This window comes from Harpia harpyja, chromosome 7 (assembly GCF_026419915.1).
Source record: "Harpia harpyja isolate bHarHar1 chromosome 7, bHarHar1 primary haplotype, whole genome shotgun sequence".
NCBI lineage: Eukaryota > Metazoa > Chordata > Aves > Accipitriformes > Accipitridae > Harpia > Harpia harpyja.
Genome location: NC_068946.1, coordinates 35,310,404 through 35,330,128, shown reverse-complemented (window position 1 = coordinate 35,330,128; position 19,725 = coordinate 35,310,404). Strand labels below are relative to the sequence as shown.

At 38.4% G+C, this 19,725-nt stretch overlaps 1 protein-coding gene across 6 annotated transcripts in view; it reads right to left on the bottom strand.

The window, feature by feature from the left end:
- Nucleotides 1–19,725, bottom strand: part of LRP2 (LDL receptor related protein 2) — a 135,611-nt gene that overhangs the window by 26,605 nt on the left and 89,281 nt on the right. For all 6 annotated transcript variants that reach the window (XM_052793431.1, XM_052793433.1, XM_052793434.1 and 3 more), the window contains 18 exons: nt 19,593–19,712; nt 18,603–18,734; nt 16,865–17,066; nt 16,111–16,406; nt 15,088–15,604; nt 12,988–13,140; nt 12,335–12,505; nt 10,813–11,036; nt 10,219–10,396; nt 9,131–9,327; nt 7,268–7,513; nt 6,204–6,332; nt 4,691–4,810; nt 3,979–4,095; nt 3,590–3,706; nt 2,042–2,179; nt 1,127–1,249; nt 73–201 (listed from right to left, as the gene is read on the bottom strand). In XM_052793431.1, coding sequence (XP_052649391.1) covers nt 73–201; nt 1,127–1,249; nt 2,042–2,179; nt 3,590–3,706; nt 3,979–4,095; nt 4,691–4,810; nt 6,204–6,332; nt 7,268–7,513; nt 9,131–9,327; nt 10,219–10,396; nt 10,813–11,036; nt 12,335–12,505; nt 12,988–13,140; nt 15,088–15,604; nt 16,111–16,406; nt 16,865–17,066; nt 18,603–18,734; nt 19,593–19,712 — 3,309 coding nt within the window. The remainder of the gene's footprint in view (nt 1–72; nt 202–1,126; nt 1,250–2,041; nt 2,180–3,589; nt 3,707–3,978; nt 4,096–4,690; nt 4,811–6,203; nt 6,333–7,267; nt 7,514–9,130; nt 9,328–10,218; nt 10,397–10,812; nt 11,037–12,334; nt 12,506–12,987; nt 13,141–15,087; nt 15,605–16,110; nt 16,407–16,864; nt 17,067–18,602; nt 18,735–19,592; nt 19,713–19,725) is intronic.

Below are 19,725 nucleotides of genomic sequence, written 5' to 3'. Positions count from 1 at the left end.
ATTATTATCAGTTTCAGAAATTTTTATTTCAATAGCATTGTAATTTTATATTCTATTGATATTATTACTTACTGCAGCCCATTTCATCAAAATGGTCTCCACAGTCATCGTAATTGTCACAGACATAATGTAGAGGAATGCAATTTCCATTACTGCACTTGAATTCTTCAGTTGTACAAGGTCTTGGGGTTGGTTCTCTACCTACAGTCAAGAAGAGAAACACTCCTCTGTCACAGTTTCAGCTATGCAGTACCAACAGACAGCACTATTCCACATTGCTAACAAGGAAGCTGATGCAATCTGGTAAAATAACAACTAGAGTGACTTTGGAATTCTGCAGTAAGGCTAAAACTATAACTGAGGCCTCCTGACTTCTAGTCATATCCCCATGAACTGAAAGAAGCCCCTCCATTTTGTAAAGATAGAAGGTAAATTCTTCTTGTTAATAGATGATTGAACTTTCTTTTTAATAGCACAAATCTATTAATATCCTTTAACGATATACTTCACACATCTACAAACTTCAAGAGATTATTGTGAAAACTATTAAGAATATTGTACAATAAAGCCAGCAAATAATATCATTAAGCAACCAAAAATATGACTAAACTTGATAATATAAAAATCAACATAGTCAGTGAGAACTACATAAGATATCCAAGCGCAGAAACCTACTGAATATTAAGAGCTTCTGCAGGATTTGGGCCTAAATATCAACACTGTTACTATGTGCATAACAGTACCACAAATTCAGAAGTACCGTTTTCTCTATTTTAAAACCAGCTATCCATCCCATCCTTATTTTATGATACAGCCAAACTCTTTCTTCTTCCTTAAGTGGAGTTCATAATAAGGTGACACAATTTAACAGCTACTCATAATAAAATAAAATATGATTTTGCAAATCACGCTTTGTACTTTTCAGACAAATGTTTGCTGATTTTTGCTACTTGTATGGAGAGCTGCGAATACATAGTACCAATAATTATAGTTCAAATTATTTCATACTGAGCTCTAGTTTTCATAATTTATGTTTAATTTTGACATTTCTGTAGTCCTTTGGTATTATTAAACATTAAGCACATCACAGTTACTGAATTTGCTGCTCAAGTTTGTGTAAACATACAGTGTTCCTCTTTTTCATCACTTCCATCTCCACAGTCATCCTCCTGGTTGCACAGCTCATGACTATATATACAGCGATTGTTTTCACATCGGAAACGGAATGGAGATTCACAAGCAATATCCACTGAAACCACAGAGATCAAGTCAGTCACACTTTGATACTTCATGCCATTAAGTCACAAATTATCACAATCACTTTTACCTGGTAACAATTATATGTTTCCTACATTTTAAAAGGTGTGGAGGCATTCAGACCCAAAAGAATATTTTCTCCACATTTTGGTGATTGTATATTAGAACATTACTCATTTTTTATCAGAAGACAGTACATCATCTTTGGCCAAAGGCATATCTCCTATGGCTACAAATAACACTGAGGTTTCTATATCTGTTTATGAAGTAAACTGATTGAAAAGCCAACACGCTATTTAAGTGGCTATATAGTGCATAACTGACAAAAACTGTTTAAGTAGCACCTCCAACACCGCATTTTTAGAGCTAAAGTCAGGACTCCCTCAACCATATTTACAAAGATGTCCTGACTACACTGATAGCTTTAAAAGCTCAGCACCTTTGAGAATATGTTACCTGAATTAATCTTTAATTGCAAACTGATGCTCTTATTTTAGATAACCAACTTGAAAATGTGAAATAGTGTCCTTATGTCTCTGACATATTTCTCCCTTTTTTTATAACCACATATGCAAACATCTACAAAGCAGTGAGAAACATACTGGAGGAGGAGGAAGTGAACTTGCATATGAAGCAAAATTCTCAACACTCATCCTGAATTAAGTCTGTGAGAATCTCCAGTGAAAAGAAAATATTTAAAATTTATTTTCTAATTGTTCTCTCTATTGTCATTAGAGATTTTATTATACATATTGTTCATTTTAATATAATTTTTCTCTCTTACAGCAAAGGTGAAGTTCTTCATCGGAGTCATCTCCACAGTCATTATCACCATCACACTTCCAGTATGGCTGGATACAGACATGATTTTTACATTCAAACAGCATGGGCGGACAGTATGTACCATTAGGATACCGTGTTGCTGAAGAAAAGAAAATTATTATGACATTTTCATTTACAATGAAAATTTTAGGTTTCCTGAAAAATATTCAACCCAACCCTATATTATTTTTTCAATACCCTTCTCTCCATAGTAGGAGATACAATATGAGGCACTGCAAAGATCTACAGCAACAAAAGACTGCAAGGACCGAGGACTTCTTGGTAGCTATAACGTAATTAATTCAAGTTTGAATGAATAGTGAAACAACATAAGTTACTCCCAGAAGCTATTGAAAATAAACTGTCATTAATTTAACAAATGCTACTTGAATTTGTTACTGACAAATCTAGTTCAGTAATAAAGGTAAATAACGTCACTGGGACCAAACGCGAATGACTGAAGAAGTACATAAGATATCTAATTCCAAAATGACTCATGTTGGTATAGTAAAAAAAAATACCCAGATTCTGTAAAAGCTGTGAAAAAAAACTAACTAGAGCAAAGCGAAACCAAAAATATGACTCTTCCAAACTACATGAATAAACCATACCCTTGCCCTTTCAATGGCTTCTCATACACTTTTTCCTCCCTTCAAGAACAGCCCAATGTTGTGTAACTCATGCTCTGAAAGACTAACTGTTGCAATGTATGTTCCAGGATGTGGTTACCATCTGAAAAATAAAGGTCCTACTGTCCATACGCCCCTTCTTACACAAAGCACAGGTGTTAAAATTAAGTACACGGGAAGATGGACAGAACTGCCCTGATACCAGCATGAAGAGAAAGGAATTCCCCCGAGTACTAAAGCCTAAAATCATTTGAACATATTAGTCAGAACCAACACTTCAATATCACCTAAAAAGCCAATGTCAGTCAGCACAGATAGAGCAGAGAGGTGGTTTTTTTCATTTCAACTGGGAACAATACTTTCTGGGTAAACAGCTGGAGGTGTAGCTCCATACAAGCTACAGTATACAGCTATTTTTTCACAGTAGGTCAATATACAGAAGACAGAAACAGAAAAGTATTTTATTTCCTTGGCTTCACTGATACTTTAGGAAACTATACACACCTTTGAGCATTATAAAAAACAATCCCATTACAGAACCTTATCAGAATACGGTACAACTGAAAACAGTGGATCTTGCAGTGTCTGTGGGATAGTCAAAAATTTTAATTCAATCACATGTGTATCATCTGCTGGACCTTGTAAACACATTAATTTCCTAACATTAGGAATGTGTTTACAATCAGTGTAAAAGATGGCAACCAATTATTATATTAAAAAGCTAATTAAAAACATTATACTTATCCTGAATTTTTACTGACATCACTGCGTGTTGCAGAATTCTATACCTCTAAGGATTCATCTCACTTAAAGAGAGAGAAAAGTGAAAATCTTTCTGGAAGTGAGCTCAATGAGCACCAATTGCAAAGCTTGAAACTCACGACAAGTTGCTTCATCAGAGAAATCAAGGCAGTCTGCATTTCCATCACATCTGAAGCGCTCTGCAACACAGTGTCCACTATCACACTGGAAATAACCTGGGTGGCAGGTCCTCAGCTCTGAAAAGATTCAGAAGTAACTGGTGAAATGTATTCCTGTTCAAATCCAGATAAAGGGTTTACTTTTTGAGAACAACATCCTAAAAAAGACTGAAAAATCCCAGACTATTAAAACTGTGGTATCCTCTACTTTTGGTGGAATGACTGAAGTGGTCTGGTCAACATTACTCCATTAAAAATGCTTCCCATAAAAAAATCATTTTGCAGAATAATTTATCACATTAGAAACAAAAGTGTGAACACATAAGAGGTAGCATCCTGACAATACTTACCACAGTCACGTTCATCTGAATTGTCTTCACAGTCATCATCGTGATCACAGATCCACCGGGAAGGAATGCAGCGCAAATTGTCACAACGGTATTCACTTTCTGTGCATTCACGAGGACCTTCATTTAAAATGAATGTACAAATACGAAAAGTTCCCCAGATGTAGATTTAAACATCCACACCTGTCTCATTAAACCAGACAAAAGTAATATGGGCAGATAATGTGATATAATCCTTAAAACTAAATGATGTTAAAACAGCATTCTCCCCAATACTCTTTAATTATGTTAAACATTCTATGTCCCTCTTGACATAGAAAAAAGGAAATTCATTGTGGATTTTGTTTCATCACAGAATTATACAGGAATTTTTATTCCAAATCAGAAAAAAAAAAAAAAAAAAAAAGATCCACTCTCATTGTTTAAGGAACTATATAGTACTACATTTGCACACAAGGCAGAATTCAAATGTCACTTCTTAGTGGAAAACAGGAATTTGTGTTATTGTGATGACTGGATTTATCAGTGGTTTTATGTATCCAAAATGCTTCCTTGTGACATCGCTGTGGTATTTCAGCAAAGAAAAGACAGGCTATAGAGTAAAACAACAGAACAGTTGCAGCTGCAGTTGAGAGCTGTCTGCCCCATTCTCATACGAAATAGAAGGATAGTTAAGTCAAAAGCTGGACTATATCATGACAGCCAAAAAACTCACTGCAGTTGTGCTCATCAGAGTTATCTCCACAGTCATTATCTCCATCACACTTCCAGCGCAGTGGGATGCATCGATGGTTGTCACAACGGAAATCTCCAAAAGGACTGCAAGTCATCTCCTCTGCAGTGTAGAGAGTTTTCCAACAAAACAGCACACATTAGCATAGTCTTTGGATAAGTTGGAATGCACAGAAGATAATGGAAGTAGATAGAGATGAAAAAGTAGATAGAGTAGAAAAAGACCTGGGGGTACTGGCTGACAGCTGGCTGAATACGAGCCAGCAGTGTGCCTGTGTGGCCAAGAAGGCCAACAGCATCCTGGCCTGCATCAGAAATAGCGTGGCCAGCAGGAGCAGGGAAGGGATTGTTCCCCTGTACTCGGCACTGGTGAGGCTACACCTCAATTACTGTGTTCAGTTTTGGACCCCTCGCTACAGGAGAGACATTGAGGTGCTGAAGCGTGTCCAGAGAAGGGCAACCAAGTTGGTGAGGGGCCTGGAGCACAAGTCTTATGAGGAGCGGCTGAGGGAACTGGGGTTGTTTAGCCTGGAGAAAAGGAGGCTGAGGGGAGACCTTATCGCTCTCTGCAACTACCTGAAAGGGGGTTGTAGTGAGGTGGGTGTTGGTCTCTTCTGTCAGGTGGCTGGTGATAGGATGAGAGGAAATGGACTCAAGTTGTGGCAGGGGAGGTTTAGGCTGGATATTAGGAAAAATTTCTTTACTGAAAGGGTTATCAGGTATTGGAACAGGCTGCCCAGGGAAGTGGTTGAATCACCACCCCTGGAGGTATTGAAAAGCGTGTAGACAAGGCACTTCAGGACATGGTTTAATGGGCATGGTTGACGGTTGGACTTGATGATCTTAAAGGTCTTTTCCAACCTAAATGATTCTATGATTCTGTGTTTGTGCCACAAACTGGGCCAAGTAGTACAGAAGTGATTAAGAAACAGCTGAAATAAGTATATAGAACTGAGATGGAAACACAGAGATAAATTTAGTACTGTCAAAGGAAGGCATCTTGACCTCATGGTGTGTTACACTTTCAAGTATTTCCTGGTTCTGATATAGTGATCTGATGTCCTCTAAGCTTTGTGTATAAGTGTATGAGAGGTTTCAACACAAATCAAGGGTCTGGGAAAGCATCATCATACTTCCCATACTGACAGTTTCACCAGCACAGAAGGTTAATTAAGTAAATGTAGAAAACACTGACAGTTGTAATTGTCTAAAATAGTTCAGCTCAAATAAAAGTATTTCCTGTTTCATCTGATGACATATCAGGCAAAATAATAAAATCCTGATCTTCAGAGCTCATAAACATGTGAGCTGCACAATCAATTGCTGCACGTAGAATTTTTCCTGAAGACAAATAACTACCAGGCTAATTAATTGATATCAAACAAAATATACTCAGGTACATTATTACTAAAGATTTTCAGAAAATCAAGGTGTTTGTAAATTGGAGAAATATTTTAGGTACAAAGTTACGTTGAAATGACCTTCCCTGAACATACCACAGCCTTGTTCGTCACTGTTGTCTCTGCAGTCATCATTTCCATTGCACACTGCCCACAATGGTATGCAACGGTAGTTCGTTCTGCAGCTGAATTGTGTGTGATTGTCACACCGATAGGCAGGGCCCACTGAAAGAGGCAATTGTCAAAGTTAGTTGTGTCACTTAGCCATTAAACTGTCGTTGCTAGTCTGCCTTTCAAAATCTTTTATAATTTATAGTCACTTATTTCTACTAAAAAGAGCTATCTGCTAACTTCAGTGTTGTAAAAGAGGAAGTGTTAAATGTATCTGTTTTTACTATCTTTTCCATTCTATGCTGCCTGTATTCTGCATATGCTACAAAGCCATGACAGGTTCAGCTGACATTCAGTGTGTTTTTCCCTGAAATATTTAGAGCTGGTAACGGTGGTAATAGAAGCTCCAAACCTGGAAGCCAGAGGAGGCAGCTTGTCCTCAGATGGCAAAACTTGGTCACAAGTTCTTCCAGATCGCCAGTGACTCAAAGAGACATGCTGGAGCACATAGGAAAATCCTGCTGTTAAACATGGGCTAGACTGTGCTCTGTGTTTGTTCTCCTTGTAAGCTTTTGTTTCCAAATCATGTGCCTATCATCATGAGAAATTTTAGCTTCAAGAAATGAAACTTTACTTTGTTTTTGTAAAAAGTATGACATATGTCATACGTCAAAGTGAAACAAAGTAAAAATTGGTGAACTGGCATTCACTGCTTCCACATAGGCAATGGATCAGCATATATCCTTTTTACAAAGTGTTGTTAGGGGCCAAGCAAAGGATGCTGCTAGCATCAAGCAAGTGAGAGTGAGACGCTGCCAGTTCTTGATAATCTGGCCAGCGTAAATAAACTTTCTCCCCTGCAAGAATAAGTAAGTAGTAAATTATCACATAGCCTCTATGTTTTCTAACACTCTAACACATGATTTCAATTAGCTTGCAGAAAATAATCCTTTCCAATAAATTTTCAACCTCAGGAAAACTAAGTAATGCAGTTTGTTCTGCTTTTGGTGCACTACAACGTAGGCAGCTTACTACAGCTGTGTGCTTACTGCATTCGTGGAATGGCTCATCAGAGTTATCACCACAATCATCATCCACATCACACTTCCAGGACTGTGGGATGCAGCGGCCATTGTCACATTTAAATTGGCCTGGGGGACAGGTTCTACTGGCACAGTGAATACTATCTTCATCGGAGTTGTCACCACAGTCATCCTCTCTATCACACTGCCAGGCTTCTGGGATACATCGTTTATTGGCACACTGCCACTGATGAGTTTCACACTGGTGATTAGCTGAAAGAATACAAATTGGCTGTTAGGATACTGAAACTTACAGGAATGATCTGCTGCTGTTATGTCAATTGGGCAGTTATCATGTCTACACCACAAGTGAAGAAGAAAGCCAGTAAAAATTTTCAACATCACATTTACTTGCCCGGTTAAGGCACAGATTTCTAATGTCACATGGCACATTTCCCACAGGCATCTTCAGACAAGCTCACTAAGGCTCTACATTTTTCTAGGAGTGAGACAGATACTATCTTATCCTAAAGCAGAGGGGAATAAACCCAGAATTCAAACATGATTGAGGCAGGGGCTCCCAGTCACTTCGCAGAGAAGCTAAGTGACATTGTGGCTCTGGCCATGCTACCAACTTAAATGTACATTGCCTGAAGAGCCTGTTCCTCTGACTATGAATGAACATGTCAGAAAACTTAGCAGAAGACCATGCTAATATCAGCTCCACAACCTATAAATGTACAGCCTCTAATCCCAGAGGCCAAAGCACTGGAAGCTGATGTCAGCAGTGCTGGCAAACTGAGGGAAGCTCTGAGGGTCTATGAAAATCAGCACTGGAGTCAACACTGATCTCTGCTTCCAGACTTTGTATGTCTCACTGGACACCACCGTACTACTTTTTTTACATATGCTGCCAAACTGTTCAAGAGGAAACAGTATATTATAATTTCCATACATTTTCTAGACTAAAGGATTCTATTCCCATGCATGAGATGATGAGCAGAAGAAATTATATGGACCTAAACTGACTTTTATTGTACCCAGTACGTTAAAACCAATGACACATTATGCAGCTGCCACATTTCTACTTGTTTAATATTCCCCTGTGCCACACTTAAGAGCTTACCTATTTGAAACTCAGGTAAAATTGACATTTAATTTAATTCTGTCATTGTTAGAAACACTTTGCTAATGAAAGGCAATGAAACTATCAATTATACAGCCACACTGCTTTCCCCACCACAACCTCCCCTTTGTATTACTAAGCTTGCAACTGCCAGAACTACATTATTTACAAAAAGAGAACGAAGGACATGCTTTTTTAAATTAGACATAAGTATGTGGAATAAGACAGGGTTTTAAGGAAATAACACTATTCCACAAGCATAATTAGGCTACACTTCTAAAATACTGCCATCACAAACAGCTCTCCTAAACAAATCTGCCCACATGCACTGGATTTTGTGCAATGCAGAGGGTGATATAATTTTGTCCCATCACACAAAGCTCTAGAATACAGGGAAAATTAGCATACCTGGTAGATTGACCTGGGCATTAGGAAGCCTTAGATTCCTCATACTCACCATGGCTTTACTTGGAACAAAACAAAATGGGTCCTGCTTCTAGTATTTTATACTTCATATTGTAATTTATGCCAGTACAAATCTGTCTCAAAGGTATAGAAAATGTTTGGTTTGATATAGTACATTTTTGGTCTCCTTTACCCTGCTTTTGCACTGAGGTGAATTGCTCTAGCAGGTGCAAGACTAGAAAAGACTGCATCTGTCTACCTCAGCTTTTCATCTGTAAAAAAGAGATGATTCTGAAATTTATATACAGTTTACACATCTTGTACTGGCAAAACACTTAAATTTATTAATTGTAACATACCACAAAGTACAGAATCTTCATCTGATCTGTCATGGCACTCTGGCTGGGTATTGCACAAGAAATGTGGGCTTGTGCAGTTCCCATCATTACACTGGAACTGACCAACAGGACAGTATCGGTGCGGACAGGTAGGGGGCTCATCAGAGCCATCTCGACAGTCCCTCTGTCCATCACATTTCCACCAGATAGGAATACACCTACAAAGAGAAAAAAGTGTTTTCTTTCTTGAGGATATGTCTCTACAGATATACAACCATTCTTTTAGAGCACAAAAGACAGTCTTGTCTCAGCATTATTTCTTGTAATTTCCAAGACACCTTGAGTTTCGTGTCTTCTGTTTCATGTCAAATGCTAACAAAATAAGCCAGAATACTGTCACCAGAAACAGTTTATATTGGTGGGCCTCTAGAAGAAAGTTCACAGCAAATTAATAAGGATTTAATTTTTATGTGTATTTGTGGTAACCATCTCTCTTTAGATCAATCTTCAATTGGATTTTTAAAGAGGTAACCTTTTAACAAGCCATCTGAACTTTTGCACAAGAATTTCACTAGGGATTATCATTGTAACATTGCTTCAGAGGGCCACCTAATAAGCACACCAGAGTGATACAATATCAGCACAGTAGTTCTTGTATCACCATTCATCTCCCACCACTGCTGTTCTCTCAGAAAAAGGGTTGGAAATGTGCCCCCATCAGCTAAATGGCTTTCCTGGGAGACAGCATATATTTGGCAGAAACAGATACATTGTAAAAGACGTACAAAAAATAAGAGAAGGTTCCAGGGTTGTGAATTCAACTGGAAATGGTTTCTGGAGGTACATGTTTCTAACCACCTGAACTTTACTACATTAGCAGTGTCATAAAACAGGAAGAAAGGTAAAAAAAATACTATTTAAACAAGGAGTCTAGAAGTATTTTTCCAAAATGGAAGCCTGTCTGGTCCTGGCTTTGTCTTTGCAAGCACACCACAAACTCACAGTGAGAGCAGAAGGAATCCCTAATTTCATGCTCTTTTGAAGAGACTAAACTGTAAAATATATCCTTAAAAAGACACTGAAAAAAAGATGGTGAGCAGTGGACTTACCTCTCAGTGTCTGCACAGAGAAATTGGGTGCTAGAGCACATTGGAAGGCAGTGGGCTGTATTGCCGAACTGTACTATCATGAAGTTATCGGGACATTCACAGGAATAACCCTGACCACCAGCTTTTATTAGACAAAGATGGGAACAACCACCATTGTTTGTGCCACAAGGATTATTAACTGGTAAAACAGAAGAATAAATATTACCATACTTTGCAAATCCCAGGACACAACAGTCTCAATCTACAACAGACTCCTCTAATACTCTAATACTGTACTGAAAACTTAAATGTAGTAAGTTGAAAAACAAAACCTAGATAAGTAGGCACTTAGTGGGAGAAACATGTATGATTTCATATACAGGAAATGCATGCCATTAAGCCATGACATTTTAGAAACTAATTTAAAATGATGCATTTCCAGTCATTGCTATTCAATGAAAAGGCAATTCATGATGTCAGGTAGAGACCTACATTTACTCTGTGCATTTTATTCCCCTCAGGAAAGGCAAAAGCTGAGTGAACTCACAACCCTTTACGATTAGTCTTCGGCTAACAGCTGACCCTCTAAATGCAAATCTAATTCTGTTTTCTCACCAAATGGCTGTCTGTATGGATGGTAAACGTGGATGTCAAATGGCCTGTGTGTGGTGTTCACAAGAACAGTCCTGTCCGATCCATCATATTTATTTCCCTTTTCAACTGTTCTTGTGTTCCAGTCAGTCCAATATATTGTGTCTTCAAAAATTGTTATTGCAAACGGATGAGGTAAAGTCCCATCATATACTGTGTGACGATGATGTCCATCCAGGTCAGAGTACCTACACAAAGAAAAATATGTGCAAAACATTCAGATAAATGCTAAAACATCTTCACATCTTTATTATGTATGCTTATGGTACTTCATTATTGGTGACCAGGATCATGCAATGTGGCATTGCAGCTTCTTTAGTCCCTAATGATAGAGCACTGTCCTCAGTGAACTCATTTTAAGATATTCAGGAAAGTAAAACAGATTATTTCAGGCAAATAAATGGAATAGAGGAACATCCACTGAAAGGTAAAGTCTTCCCACAGAAGCATATCAGCTAGTCCCAAGAAATTTTGCACATTTACTGCCTTACAGCAAGTTATTTTTGTCACTTGGGAGACAAGCTTGCCTGGATCATTCAAACTGCTAATAACGGAACACTTAAGACAATAACAGGCCTCCTATATTCCTAAATTTTAAACATCTTTCTGATTTAGAGCTTCCTCTGATGAGATACCTTTAATAAGATTTTGTATTTTTACTATCACATTGCTATAGGGGAAAATTATGAAATACAAGAGAGAAAAAGCAAGAGACAGAGAAACATACATGTAATTAACATACATTTAAAAAAAAAAAATATTTTTAACACCTCAGCACAGAAAAAGCTGCCAGAAGAATTAATGTAAAGAATAGAAGTAAATATAAATTTAAATACATGTGTAAATATTAATACAAATATAAATACTAATATAAATACAAAGGATTGTTTTTAAAGTATTTCAATGCCTTGACAAGAACCAGAATACTAGTTAACTCATTTTTATTCATATTTAACTGGAAATTTTCTAACACTAGAAGCAATTAATAGATTTTTATTGATTAACACCACCCCCCTCCCCCCCATATGCTAACAGGAAATTCCATGTCACACCTAGGGACAAACCTTGAAAGATCTTCTAAAGATTTGTATACTTTTTTTATTAGCACACAAATAGTTTAGTTACAATTCAACTCTTATCTATAGGCAGAAAAAAGAGAATCAGAAAAAACAGTGATTTTATACTCAGTTTTGCTTTGGTTCAGGTTGTACATCTAGATATAGAGAAGCTGCATATTCAAGTACTGACTGTGAATCTTTTCACTATAATTTTTGGACCACTTCCAGTGGGACCTAGGATGCAAATATAGGAACTAGGCTACTGCGTCATCTAGTGATTCATAACATCTACTACTCCAGACTTTCTGACTCTGGTTTCCTATGGAGTCAGTAGGTAGAAATATGCAAGATGCTTACAGCATCTATAAATGCTACCACCACAATCTGACATGAGCAGTTATTCCATTGTTTCTTTTCTGTGTACGTACTCAATGTAATTTAGATGGGCATCTGCCCAGTAGAGCTTGTCGTTGGTGTAATCTATGGTGAGTCCATTGGGCCACTCTAACTTTGTAGAGATAATCACTGTCTTCTCCTTGCCATCCATGCCTGCTCGTCCAATATAGGCTTGATCTGCCCAGTCTGTCCAGTAAATCTGTCTGTTCAAATAAATATTTATAGTTAGGACTGCAGTAAAAATATGCTGAAGTAAATATTAGAAGCCACACCCCAATTATAGTATTTCCTGCAACAGAACTAAAGCGGAGATTGAGGAAGATAAGAAAAAGGTTAACATATTTGTTACTTTAACTACTACAGCAGACGATTGGGTGATCACAATTGTCCTCAAAGAATACAACTGGCAGCCCCACCGTCTATCAAACCACACACACTTCTATCAACCTTTTTAGCCTTGCAGTCAAAACTTCCTTGTCCACATGGAACCAAATTCCACTGTCAATGATACCTGACAGCCCTGCACATATACCTACAAAAGGCAAGCTACTGTTTTTCCTAAGCTGCAACTAAGATCTAATGCCATGCAAATCTAAGTACAGGCAGCCAAAATTTATTTCAGATTTTCAGAGACAGTGCAAGACTATTTGCAAAAGAAAGGAAAAGCACTCTTGAAATGTCATACCCATATTTTGGATGAACAACAATTGCTCTGGGGTACTGAAAGCAGAAAGTGTTGTTGGCATCCACACACCGATCCACCAGTTTTTTCCGGAATCTTCCATCAAGTTCAGAGACATAGAGACAATCTTTGTAGGCATCCACCCAGTACAACTTTCTGAAATGTTTTAAAGTTAATTTATTTATTCTTATTTACTTTTTTTGGTTTATATTGCTTCACAGCATCTTAAATTTCACAGGTTTTTTTCTCCTGCAAGCAATATATCCACTGTAAAGGAAGAATACACATACTGTACTGACATCTCTTCTACACCATGCTCCAGATTGCCCCTTTCATTCCTGCTGTTCCTGCATCCAGAGTCATTGGTGCCAAATTCAAACTTGCAGTTGCCCAGTTGAGTAATAATATGCCATTTGCCTATAAATTCCTAAATCCCCCTTCTCTTCCCTTCCTCTCCTACAAACAATGGCCAGTGAAGAAGAGCAGGAAAACAGACATGCAGCGCAATGGATTGTGACCAGGGCTGTAAAGTGGTGTAGAGAATCATCATCTGTTCCATGCTGCCACCTCTGCTCTCATCAAACAGGTAGAACAGTTGCCAGGTTCTCCTTTGAAAATTCCTAAGCAGCTCGATGGCCTAATTTAAACTTCACCTAGAATTTTCTAACACTTCTATTACTTTGCCTAGGAATTATACACAGCTGTAATCAAAGAAATCATGCAAGCTGAAATGATGATTTTAAAAAGCCTGCAACAAAAGAAAACATTTAATTTCATTAGAACTACAGTAGGCTACTTTTTGAAATTGTCTGCACAGCTGGTCAGCTCCAGCATCCATAGAGCCATACCAGAAATAGCCTGACAGATACAATCTCTGTCTACACCACCCTGAGCAGTACCATTCCCACCAGGGAGGAGGAGAAGGTAGTATTCCCCAACCTGCACCTCATGGCATCCTCCAGTCCTCTCCCTGTAGTGAAAATGAGCAGAAAAACTCATCAACCATTGTATTGTCCTTCAGCCTTTCTGAAACACTTAAACAAAAACTCACTGAAGACATAACTAATGGGAGCTGAAATAATTCAGCAACTGTATTAGTAATGGGGCAGTTAGGACCACTTCGGCTAAAATTAGGCTTTTCCTTCCTCACCTCTCTGAATCATAAAGCATTTGGGACTGCAGGCAACATTAATTATCATTAGGTTTAGAGACAAAGTGGTTTAAAAATAATAACCATTATATTGATATATTCATATAAACACTCTCATACAAGTTCCAAATATGACTTTTTGAACCATTATTTTGCAGAGTCTGATCCATGATATTTAAATTTTTCATACTGATAGTAGTGCACTCAGAAAGCAAAACCTGATGAAACACAGCCAAGAACACTGTCAGAGAGGGTACCACATAAGTACCGAGTTTCTGTGGGAGTAAATCAGACTACTTTTTGAAACACAGCAGGCAGTTAAAAAAATGACCATAATGCAAAGTGCAATTACCTCACCCTTATACTGTCCTCCTTACAGCAAATGATGTGGATCATGTTGTTTGAGTGTCAAAGATGCATTTCTCAAAAGCAGAAGAAACATGCTCTTCGCGTTGGTACAGGAACTACATTTCATTAATGTTTATTATTACTTACTTCATTGGAATCTAATTACCTGTTGTAACATATTGTTTATGCCTAGAGCAAAGCCTGCATCCCAACCCCAACAACTGCTAGCAAAGGAATAAAGAGCCTAAGCTCAAAATCCCTAACCCATAGCCACATGTAACATCCCACCTGCCTGCTTGCCTAGTCTGTTCATTAATGGTTTCCTAACAAGTCTTTCCCAAGGGTCATATGTACTACTTTATTATTGACAGCGCAACTCTGATATAAACTTGGTATACTAGATACGAGAGCAATTAAAGTGTTACATAATGTATTAGATGCTGATAAACAATTTCAGAGCAGTTGTATAAGACTGCATCCACAATCCAAAACTATTTCAGCACTCATTGGGATTTTCATATGAACTGGGAGAAAATCCCTAAGATAAACTCCCTCACACATCGTTTCCTTAGTAGCCCAGAAAGACAGAAAGCGTATTTTCTTACCTGCCAACCCAGTCAACAGCGATACCTTCCCCGTTGGGCACATCATCACTTATCACTGCCTCCTTATTTGTTCCATTTAGGAACATTCGTTCAATGACCTTCCTCCCCACATCAATCCAGTACAACCTCTTTTCCACCCTGTCAAAGTCCAGTGCCACCACATTTCTCAGTCCTTGCAAAATGAGAGAGTAAGACTGGCCATCTGCTGTAAGATTTCTCAGATAGTAACGGTTGCTAAAAATAAGGTATGGGGAGATATTACTATTTTGTCGGCAACTTTTTCCGTCAGGCTCCCGGATATAGCCTGGGGCACACTTACAGATGTAGGAGCCAGCTGTGTTCTCACAAATCTGGCTACATACTGATGGAGTTTCATTGCACTCATCAATATCATCACAAGTCCGTTTATCAGACATAAGTTTGTAGCCGGAATGACAAGAACAGTAGAAACTTGTCTGTGTGTCTGTACAGTCATGATCACATCCACTGATTGAAGGGTCACTGCATTCATTTTTACCTGGGGAAGGAAAGGAGCTCTTATTCAAGGAACTGGCTAACAGAGAAAATAGTGCAGTCACTTTCCAGTGTACTCCCTCTGTCTGTCTCTCCCTGCTACTCCCTGAAAACGCTGAGTATGAATCTGGGCTGTTGTAATAAAGGAGCAAAGAAAAGAATCTAATATAAAATTATTCTAGCATCTTTGAGGTCTGTCACCAAACACAGAGTGCACTGTGTGAATACACTTATGAATGGTGTATTTTGGAAATGTAAGGGCAATAAATAACAATGTATAAACAATATTTAGTTTATATAATTAGCTAATTTTCACAGTTTGCTTAAACAGTATATAATAAGTATGATTTAATTAAAACAAAAAATTAGATATATACGTTTCTTATCCTTCTGAGACAACCATGGAATAGATATGATTGTAATTAAGCAATTGTCTTAAAAGTTCATTTTTTTTAAAGCTGCCTAAGCATTTTAAATTAAATAAGACAATACAAATAAATCTACACATACCACATCCTTTTTCATCACTATTATCTAAGCAATCATCCAACCGATTGCAGACTTTAACCATTTCAATGCAGTTTCCATTGTCACATTTAAAATGATGGGGAGAGCAGGTCGCTTCTGGTGTACTGCAGAGATATTCCAGCTCATCAGATTCATCACCACAGTCATTATCCCCATCACAGATGTAGGCCTTGGAAATGCAGCGCCCATTCTGACAAGTAAACTGGTGCTGTTGACATGGTTCATAGACGCATCCCCTTTCATCACTGCTGTCACCACAGTCATTCCGCCTGTCACATCTGAAGAAGAATGAACACTTTTTTCAAATATAAGGCAGCAATCATTATCTCTGGGGCAGATGGATAGATACACTCCTGATTTCCAAAGAAGGTCAGATATTATTAGCTCCAATGGAAAAGACTTTCAGAAATCAGGGTCATATTATATAGAGTTTGATCTTGTGAGTCCTGCTTGTAATCCCTGTCTGCATTACAAGCTGAACAGAATCACCCCAGGAGAGGTTACTAGGCACAATAAAAAGGATTAAATGCTAATGGTGAGCACTGGGGATATTAACATAGAAAATTCCAGAGCATTTTCAAGTTAAAACCAATGCCTGAATGCAGAGCAGATAAATAGTTTCATTACAATATGCAGATCTACTTAACAACTAAGTACTGTGAAAAAAAGGTTGAATTAGCTGTTTCACTTTAAGCAAATTTTTAGAATTTCTGCAGCAGCTCAGGTAGTTACAAACCTGTATGTGTTTCGGATGCACAAGCCATTACTACAAGTAAACTCATTTTCTGTGCAAGATCTTCGTGTGCAGTTCTGGTGTTCATCAAATGCATCACTGCAGTCAGCATCACCATCACAAATCCACGACCGAGGAATGCACCTCCTGAGTGGGGGTCGATTGTTGGCACATGTGAACTCTGCTGCTGTGCAGTTGCGGTTTGCTGAAAGAAAAGCATGTTCACTGACACACCGAGTTATACTGTGTGTATGTAACACCCTCCCCTGCCTCACACACGCAGCCTGGATATCCACCCGTAATCCACAATAAAGCCGTGCTCTGCTGCATATGCAGAGATAGATACCACTGCACCCTCTCATATACAAAACTCCTACACATTCCCACTAATTTTCACTGACCATTCCTCTTCATGGAGGCTGACTGGGAGCCAAAGCACTTTAGGATTCCTTAGGCAATACTGAGATGTGCAAAACTCTGGATCTTGTTGGATTCTCAGTATAAGCTTTTCATATGTCTGGCTAGATATTCTGGCAGCTGAACAGGTATTAGACCTAGGCTTTCTATCCCCTGCTTTCTTCAAGGTATTGTGTGCTCCAGGGAGCAGAGGGAGCACCACTGCAGTTAAAAAGGGCAAGGACTTCAAGTGTATTCAGATGCTGTGAAAAGAATCAATGAGCAGGACCAGGTTTGGTGAACCTTCTTCCCTTTGTTCACCCTCTAAACAGCCATGCTTATTTTGCTCACTAATTTTTAAAGAAATTATGCCAAAACCATGTGGTTATTAATATATATAAGATGTAGTGTGTGATGATTAGGGAGTATCTCCACTGAAGCTGCCATTGCTGCCCAGATGATACAAACAACCCAGGTTAATTATATCTCCACTTGAACTCAACAATTCAAAGAGTAATCGCAAAATTAGAACAACATTTTTTTTTTAATCAGTAAAATATTCAATTTTAATTCAATATAATGACAATGAAGGTACAGAAATGCTGTGATTTAACCCCAGCTGGCTACTAAGCACTACAGCCACTCGCTCACTCCCCCCTCCCTGGTGAGATGGGGGAGAGAATCGGAAGGGTAAAAGTAAGAAAACTCATAGGTTGAGATGAGAACAGTTTAATAATTGAAATAAAATAAAAATAAAAATAATAATTGTAATGAAAAGGAAAATAACAAAAAGGGAGAGAAATAAAACCCAGGGAAAAAAAAGTGATGCAAATGACAAACAATTGCTCACCACGAACTGACCAATGCCCAGCCTGTTCCTGAGCAGTGGCCCCCCAGCCAGCTTTCCCCCTCATTTATATGCTGAGCATGACATCATATGGTATGGAATATCCTTTTGGCCAGCTGGGGTCAGCTGTCCTGGCTGTGTCCCCTCCCAACTTCTTGTGCAACCCCAGCCTCCTCACTGGCAGGGCAGCATGAGAAGCTGAAAAGTCCTCAACTTAGTGTAAGCACTGCTCAGCAACAACTAAAACATTAGTCTGTTATCAACATTATTCTCATCGTAAATCCAAAACACAGCACTACACCAGCTACTGGAAAGAAAATTAACTCTATCCCAGCTGAAACCAGGACAAGGAAGAGTGTACCTCATGCTTAATGTGTACCTTTATGGATAGAAAAATTGGCAGAGGGTGGGAGTTTAGGGATTGGTTGGTTGTTTTCTAAAAAAATGCCTGCAGGACAAACAAACAAAGTGCAGTATCTATTTGCATTGAACACCTACCACAATTGTGTCTTTGATCCTCATCACTCATATCCCCACAGTCGTTATCACCATCACAGATCCATGTTGCTGGAATACATCTGCCATCATCACATGTGAACTGGTTGCTTGAACAAGTCCTCATCTGGGGCACTTAAAAATGAACACAATCACTCTGCTTGTTAAACTAACCTGCACTGCCATGAAAATCTACTGAGGAGGGTTTTTTACGGAGAATCTTATGATAGTGAAATGTAAAATAGAAGCCTAAGTGTAAGACAGTGAAGGTATAAGCTGCAAGAAATTTTCTTAAGCTAAAGGTGCAACTCCAGCAATGTGCAAAGTGAGGTATCAGACCTGCACAAATCACAGAAGAATCTGTTCTGCCTTGTGTTATGCCAACTTTTACAATGAGAATAATGACTATGTTGTAATAGCAATTCTCAGTGACTTCAGTTAGTCCCTCCTCTTCCTCCCTGGAGATTACTCTACTTCTTTTCACCTTCTTCCCCCCTCCACTGATTATTACTATCAGTTTCTATTGTACATACAGGATTTGCTTATTGTAATACTACGATACTCTACCTCATACTGTGTCGACAATGTTACTCTGCATCCCACACTCCTTTTTTCCCCAAATGCAACATTGCACACACACTTCCTGTGCAGCATGACATCTGCTTTTACATCCAAAACAATATCAAAGTACTTGCTACTTTTTATCACTTGATTCACCAACATCACAGTCTTATAAAGAGACAGGAGGTTATACATTAAGAGTAATCACTTGTTAAGAGCAGTCAGTTGTGGCAATTAAAAGCCTTCATATTCCATATACAGCTTTAAGTATTTAAGACTTGAATTACTCAGTGACTCCGATTATCTAGAGCCAGTGAATAAACCTCAGAAGACACTTATTTTCCACCTAGTCTGGATTCAAGCTGCTGCCTACAAGAGAAACTACTGATTTCTCACAACCCATCGTGTTGTATCTTCTGAGTGTAAACTTACCACAAGAGGCAGGTTCATCAGAGCCATCAGCACAGTCTATTCCTTGATCACAGTACCAATGAGCAGGAATACAACGTCCCGATGTACAACGAAACTCACTATTTGTGCAAGTCAGTGAGACTGGAAGAAAAAA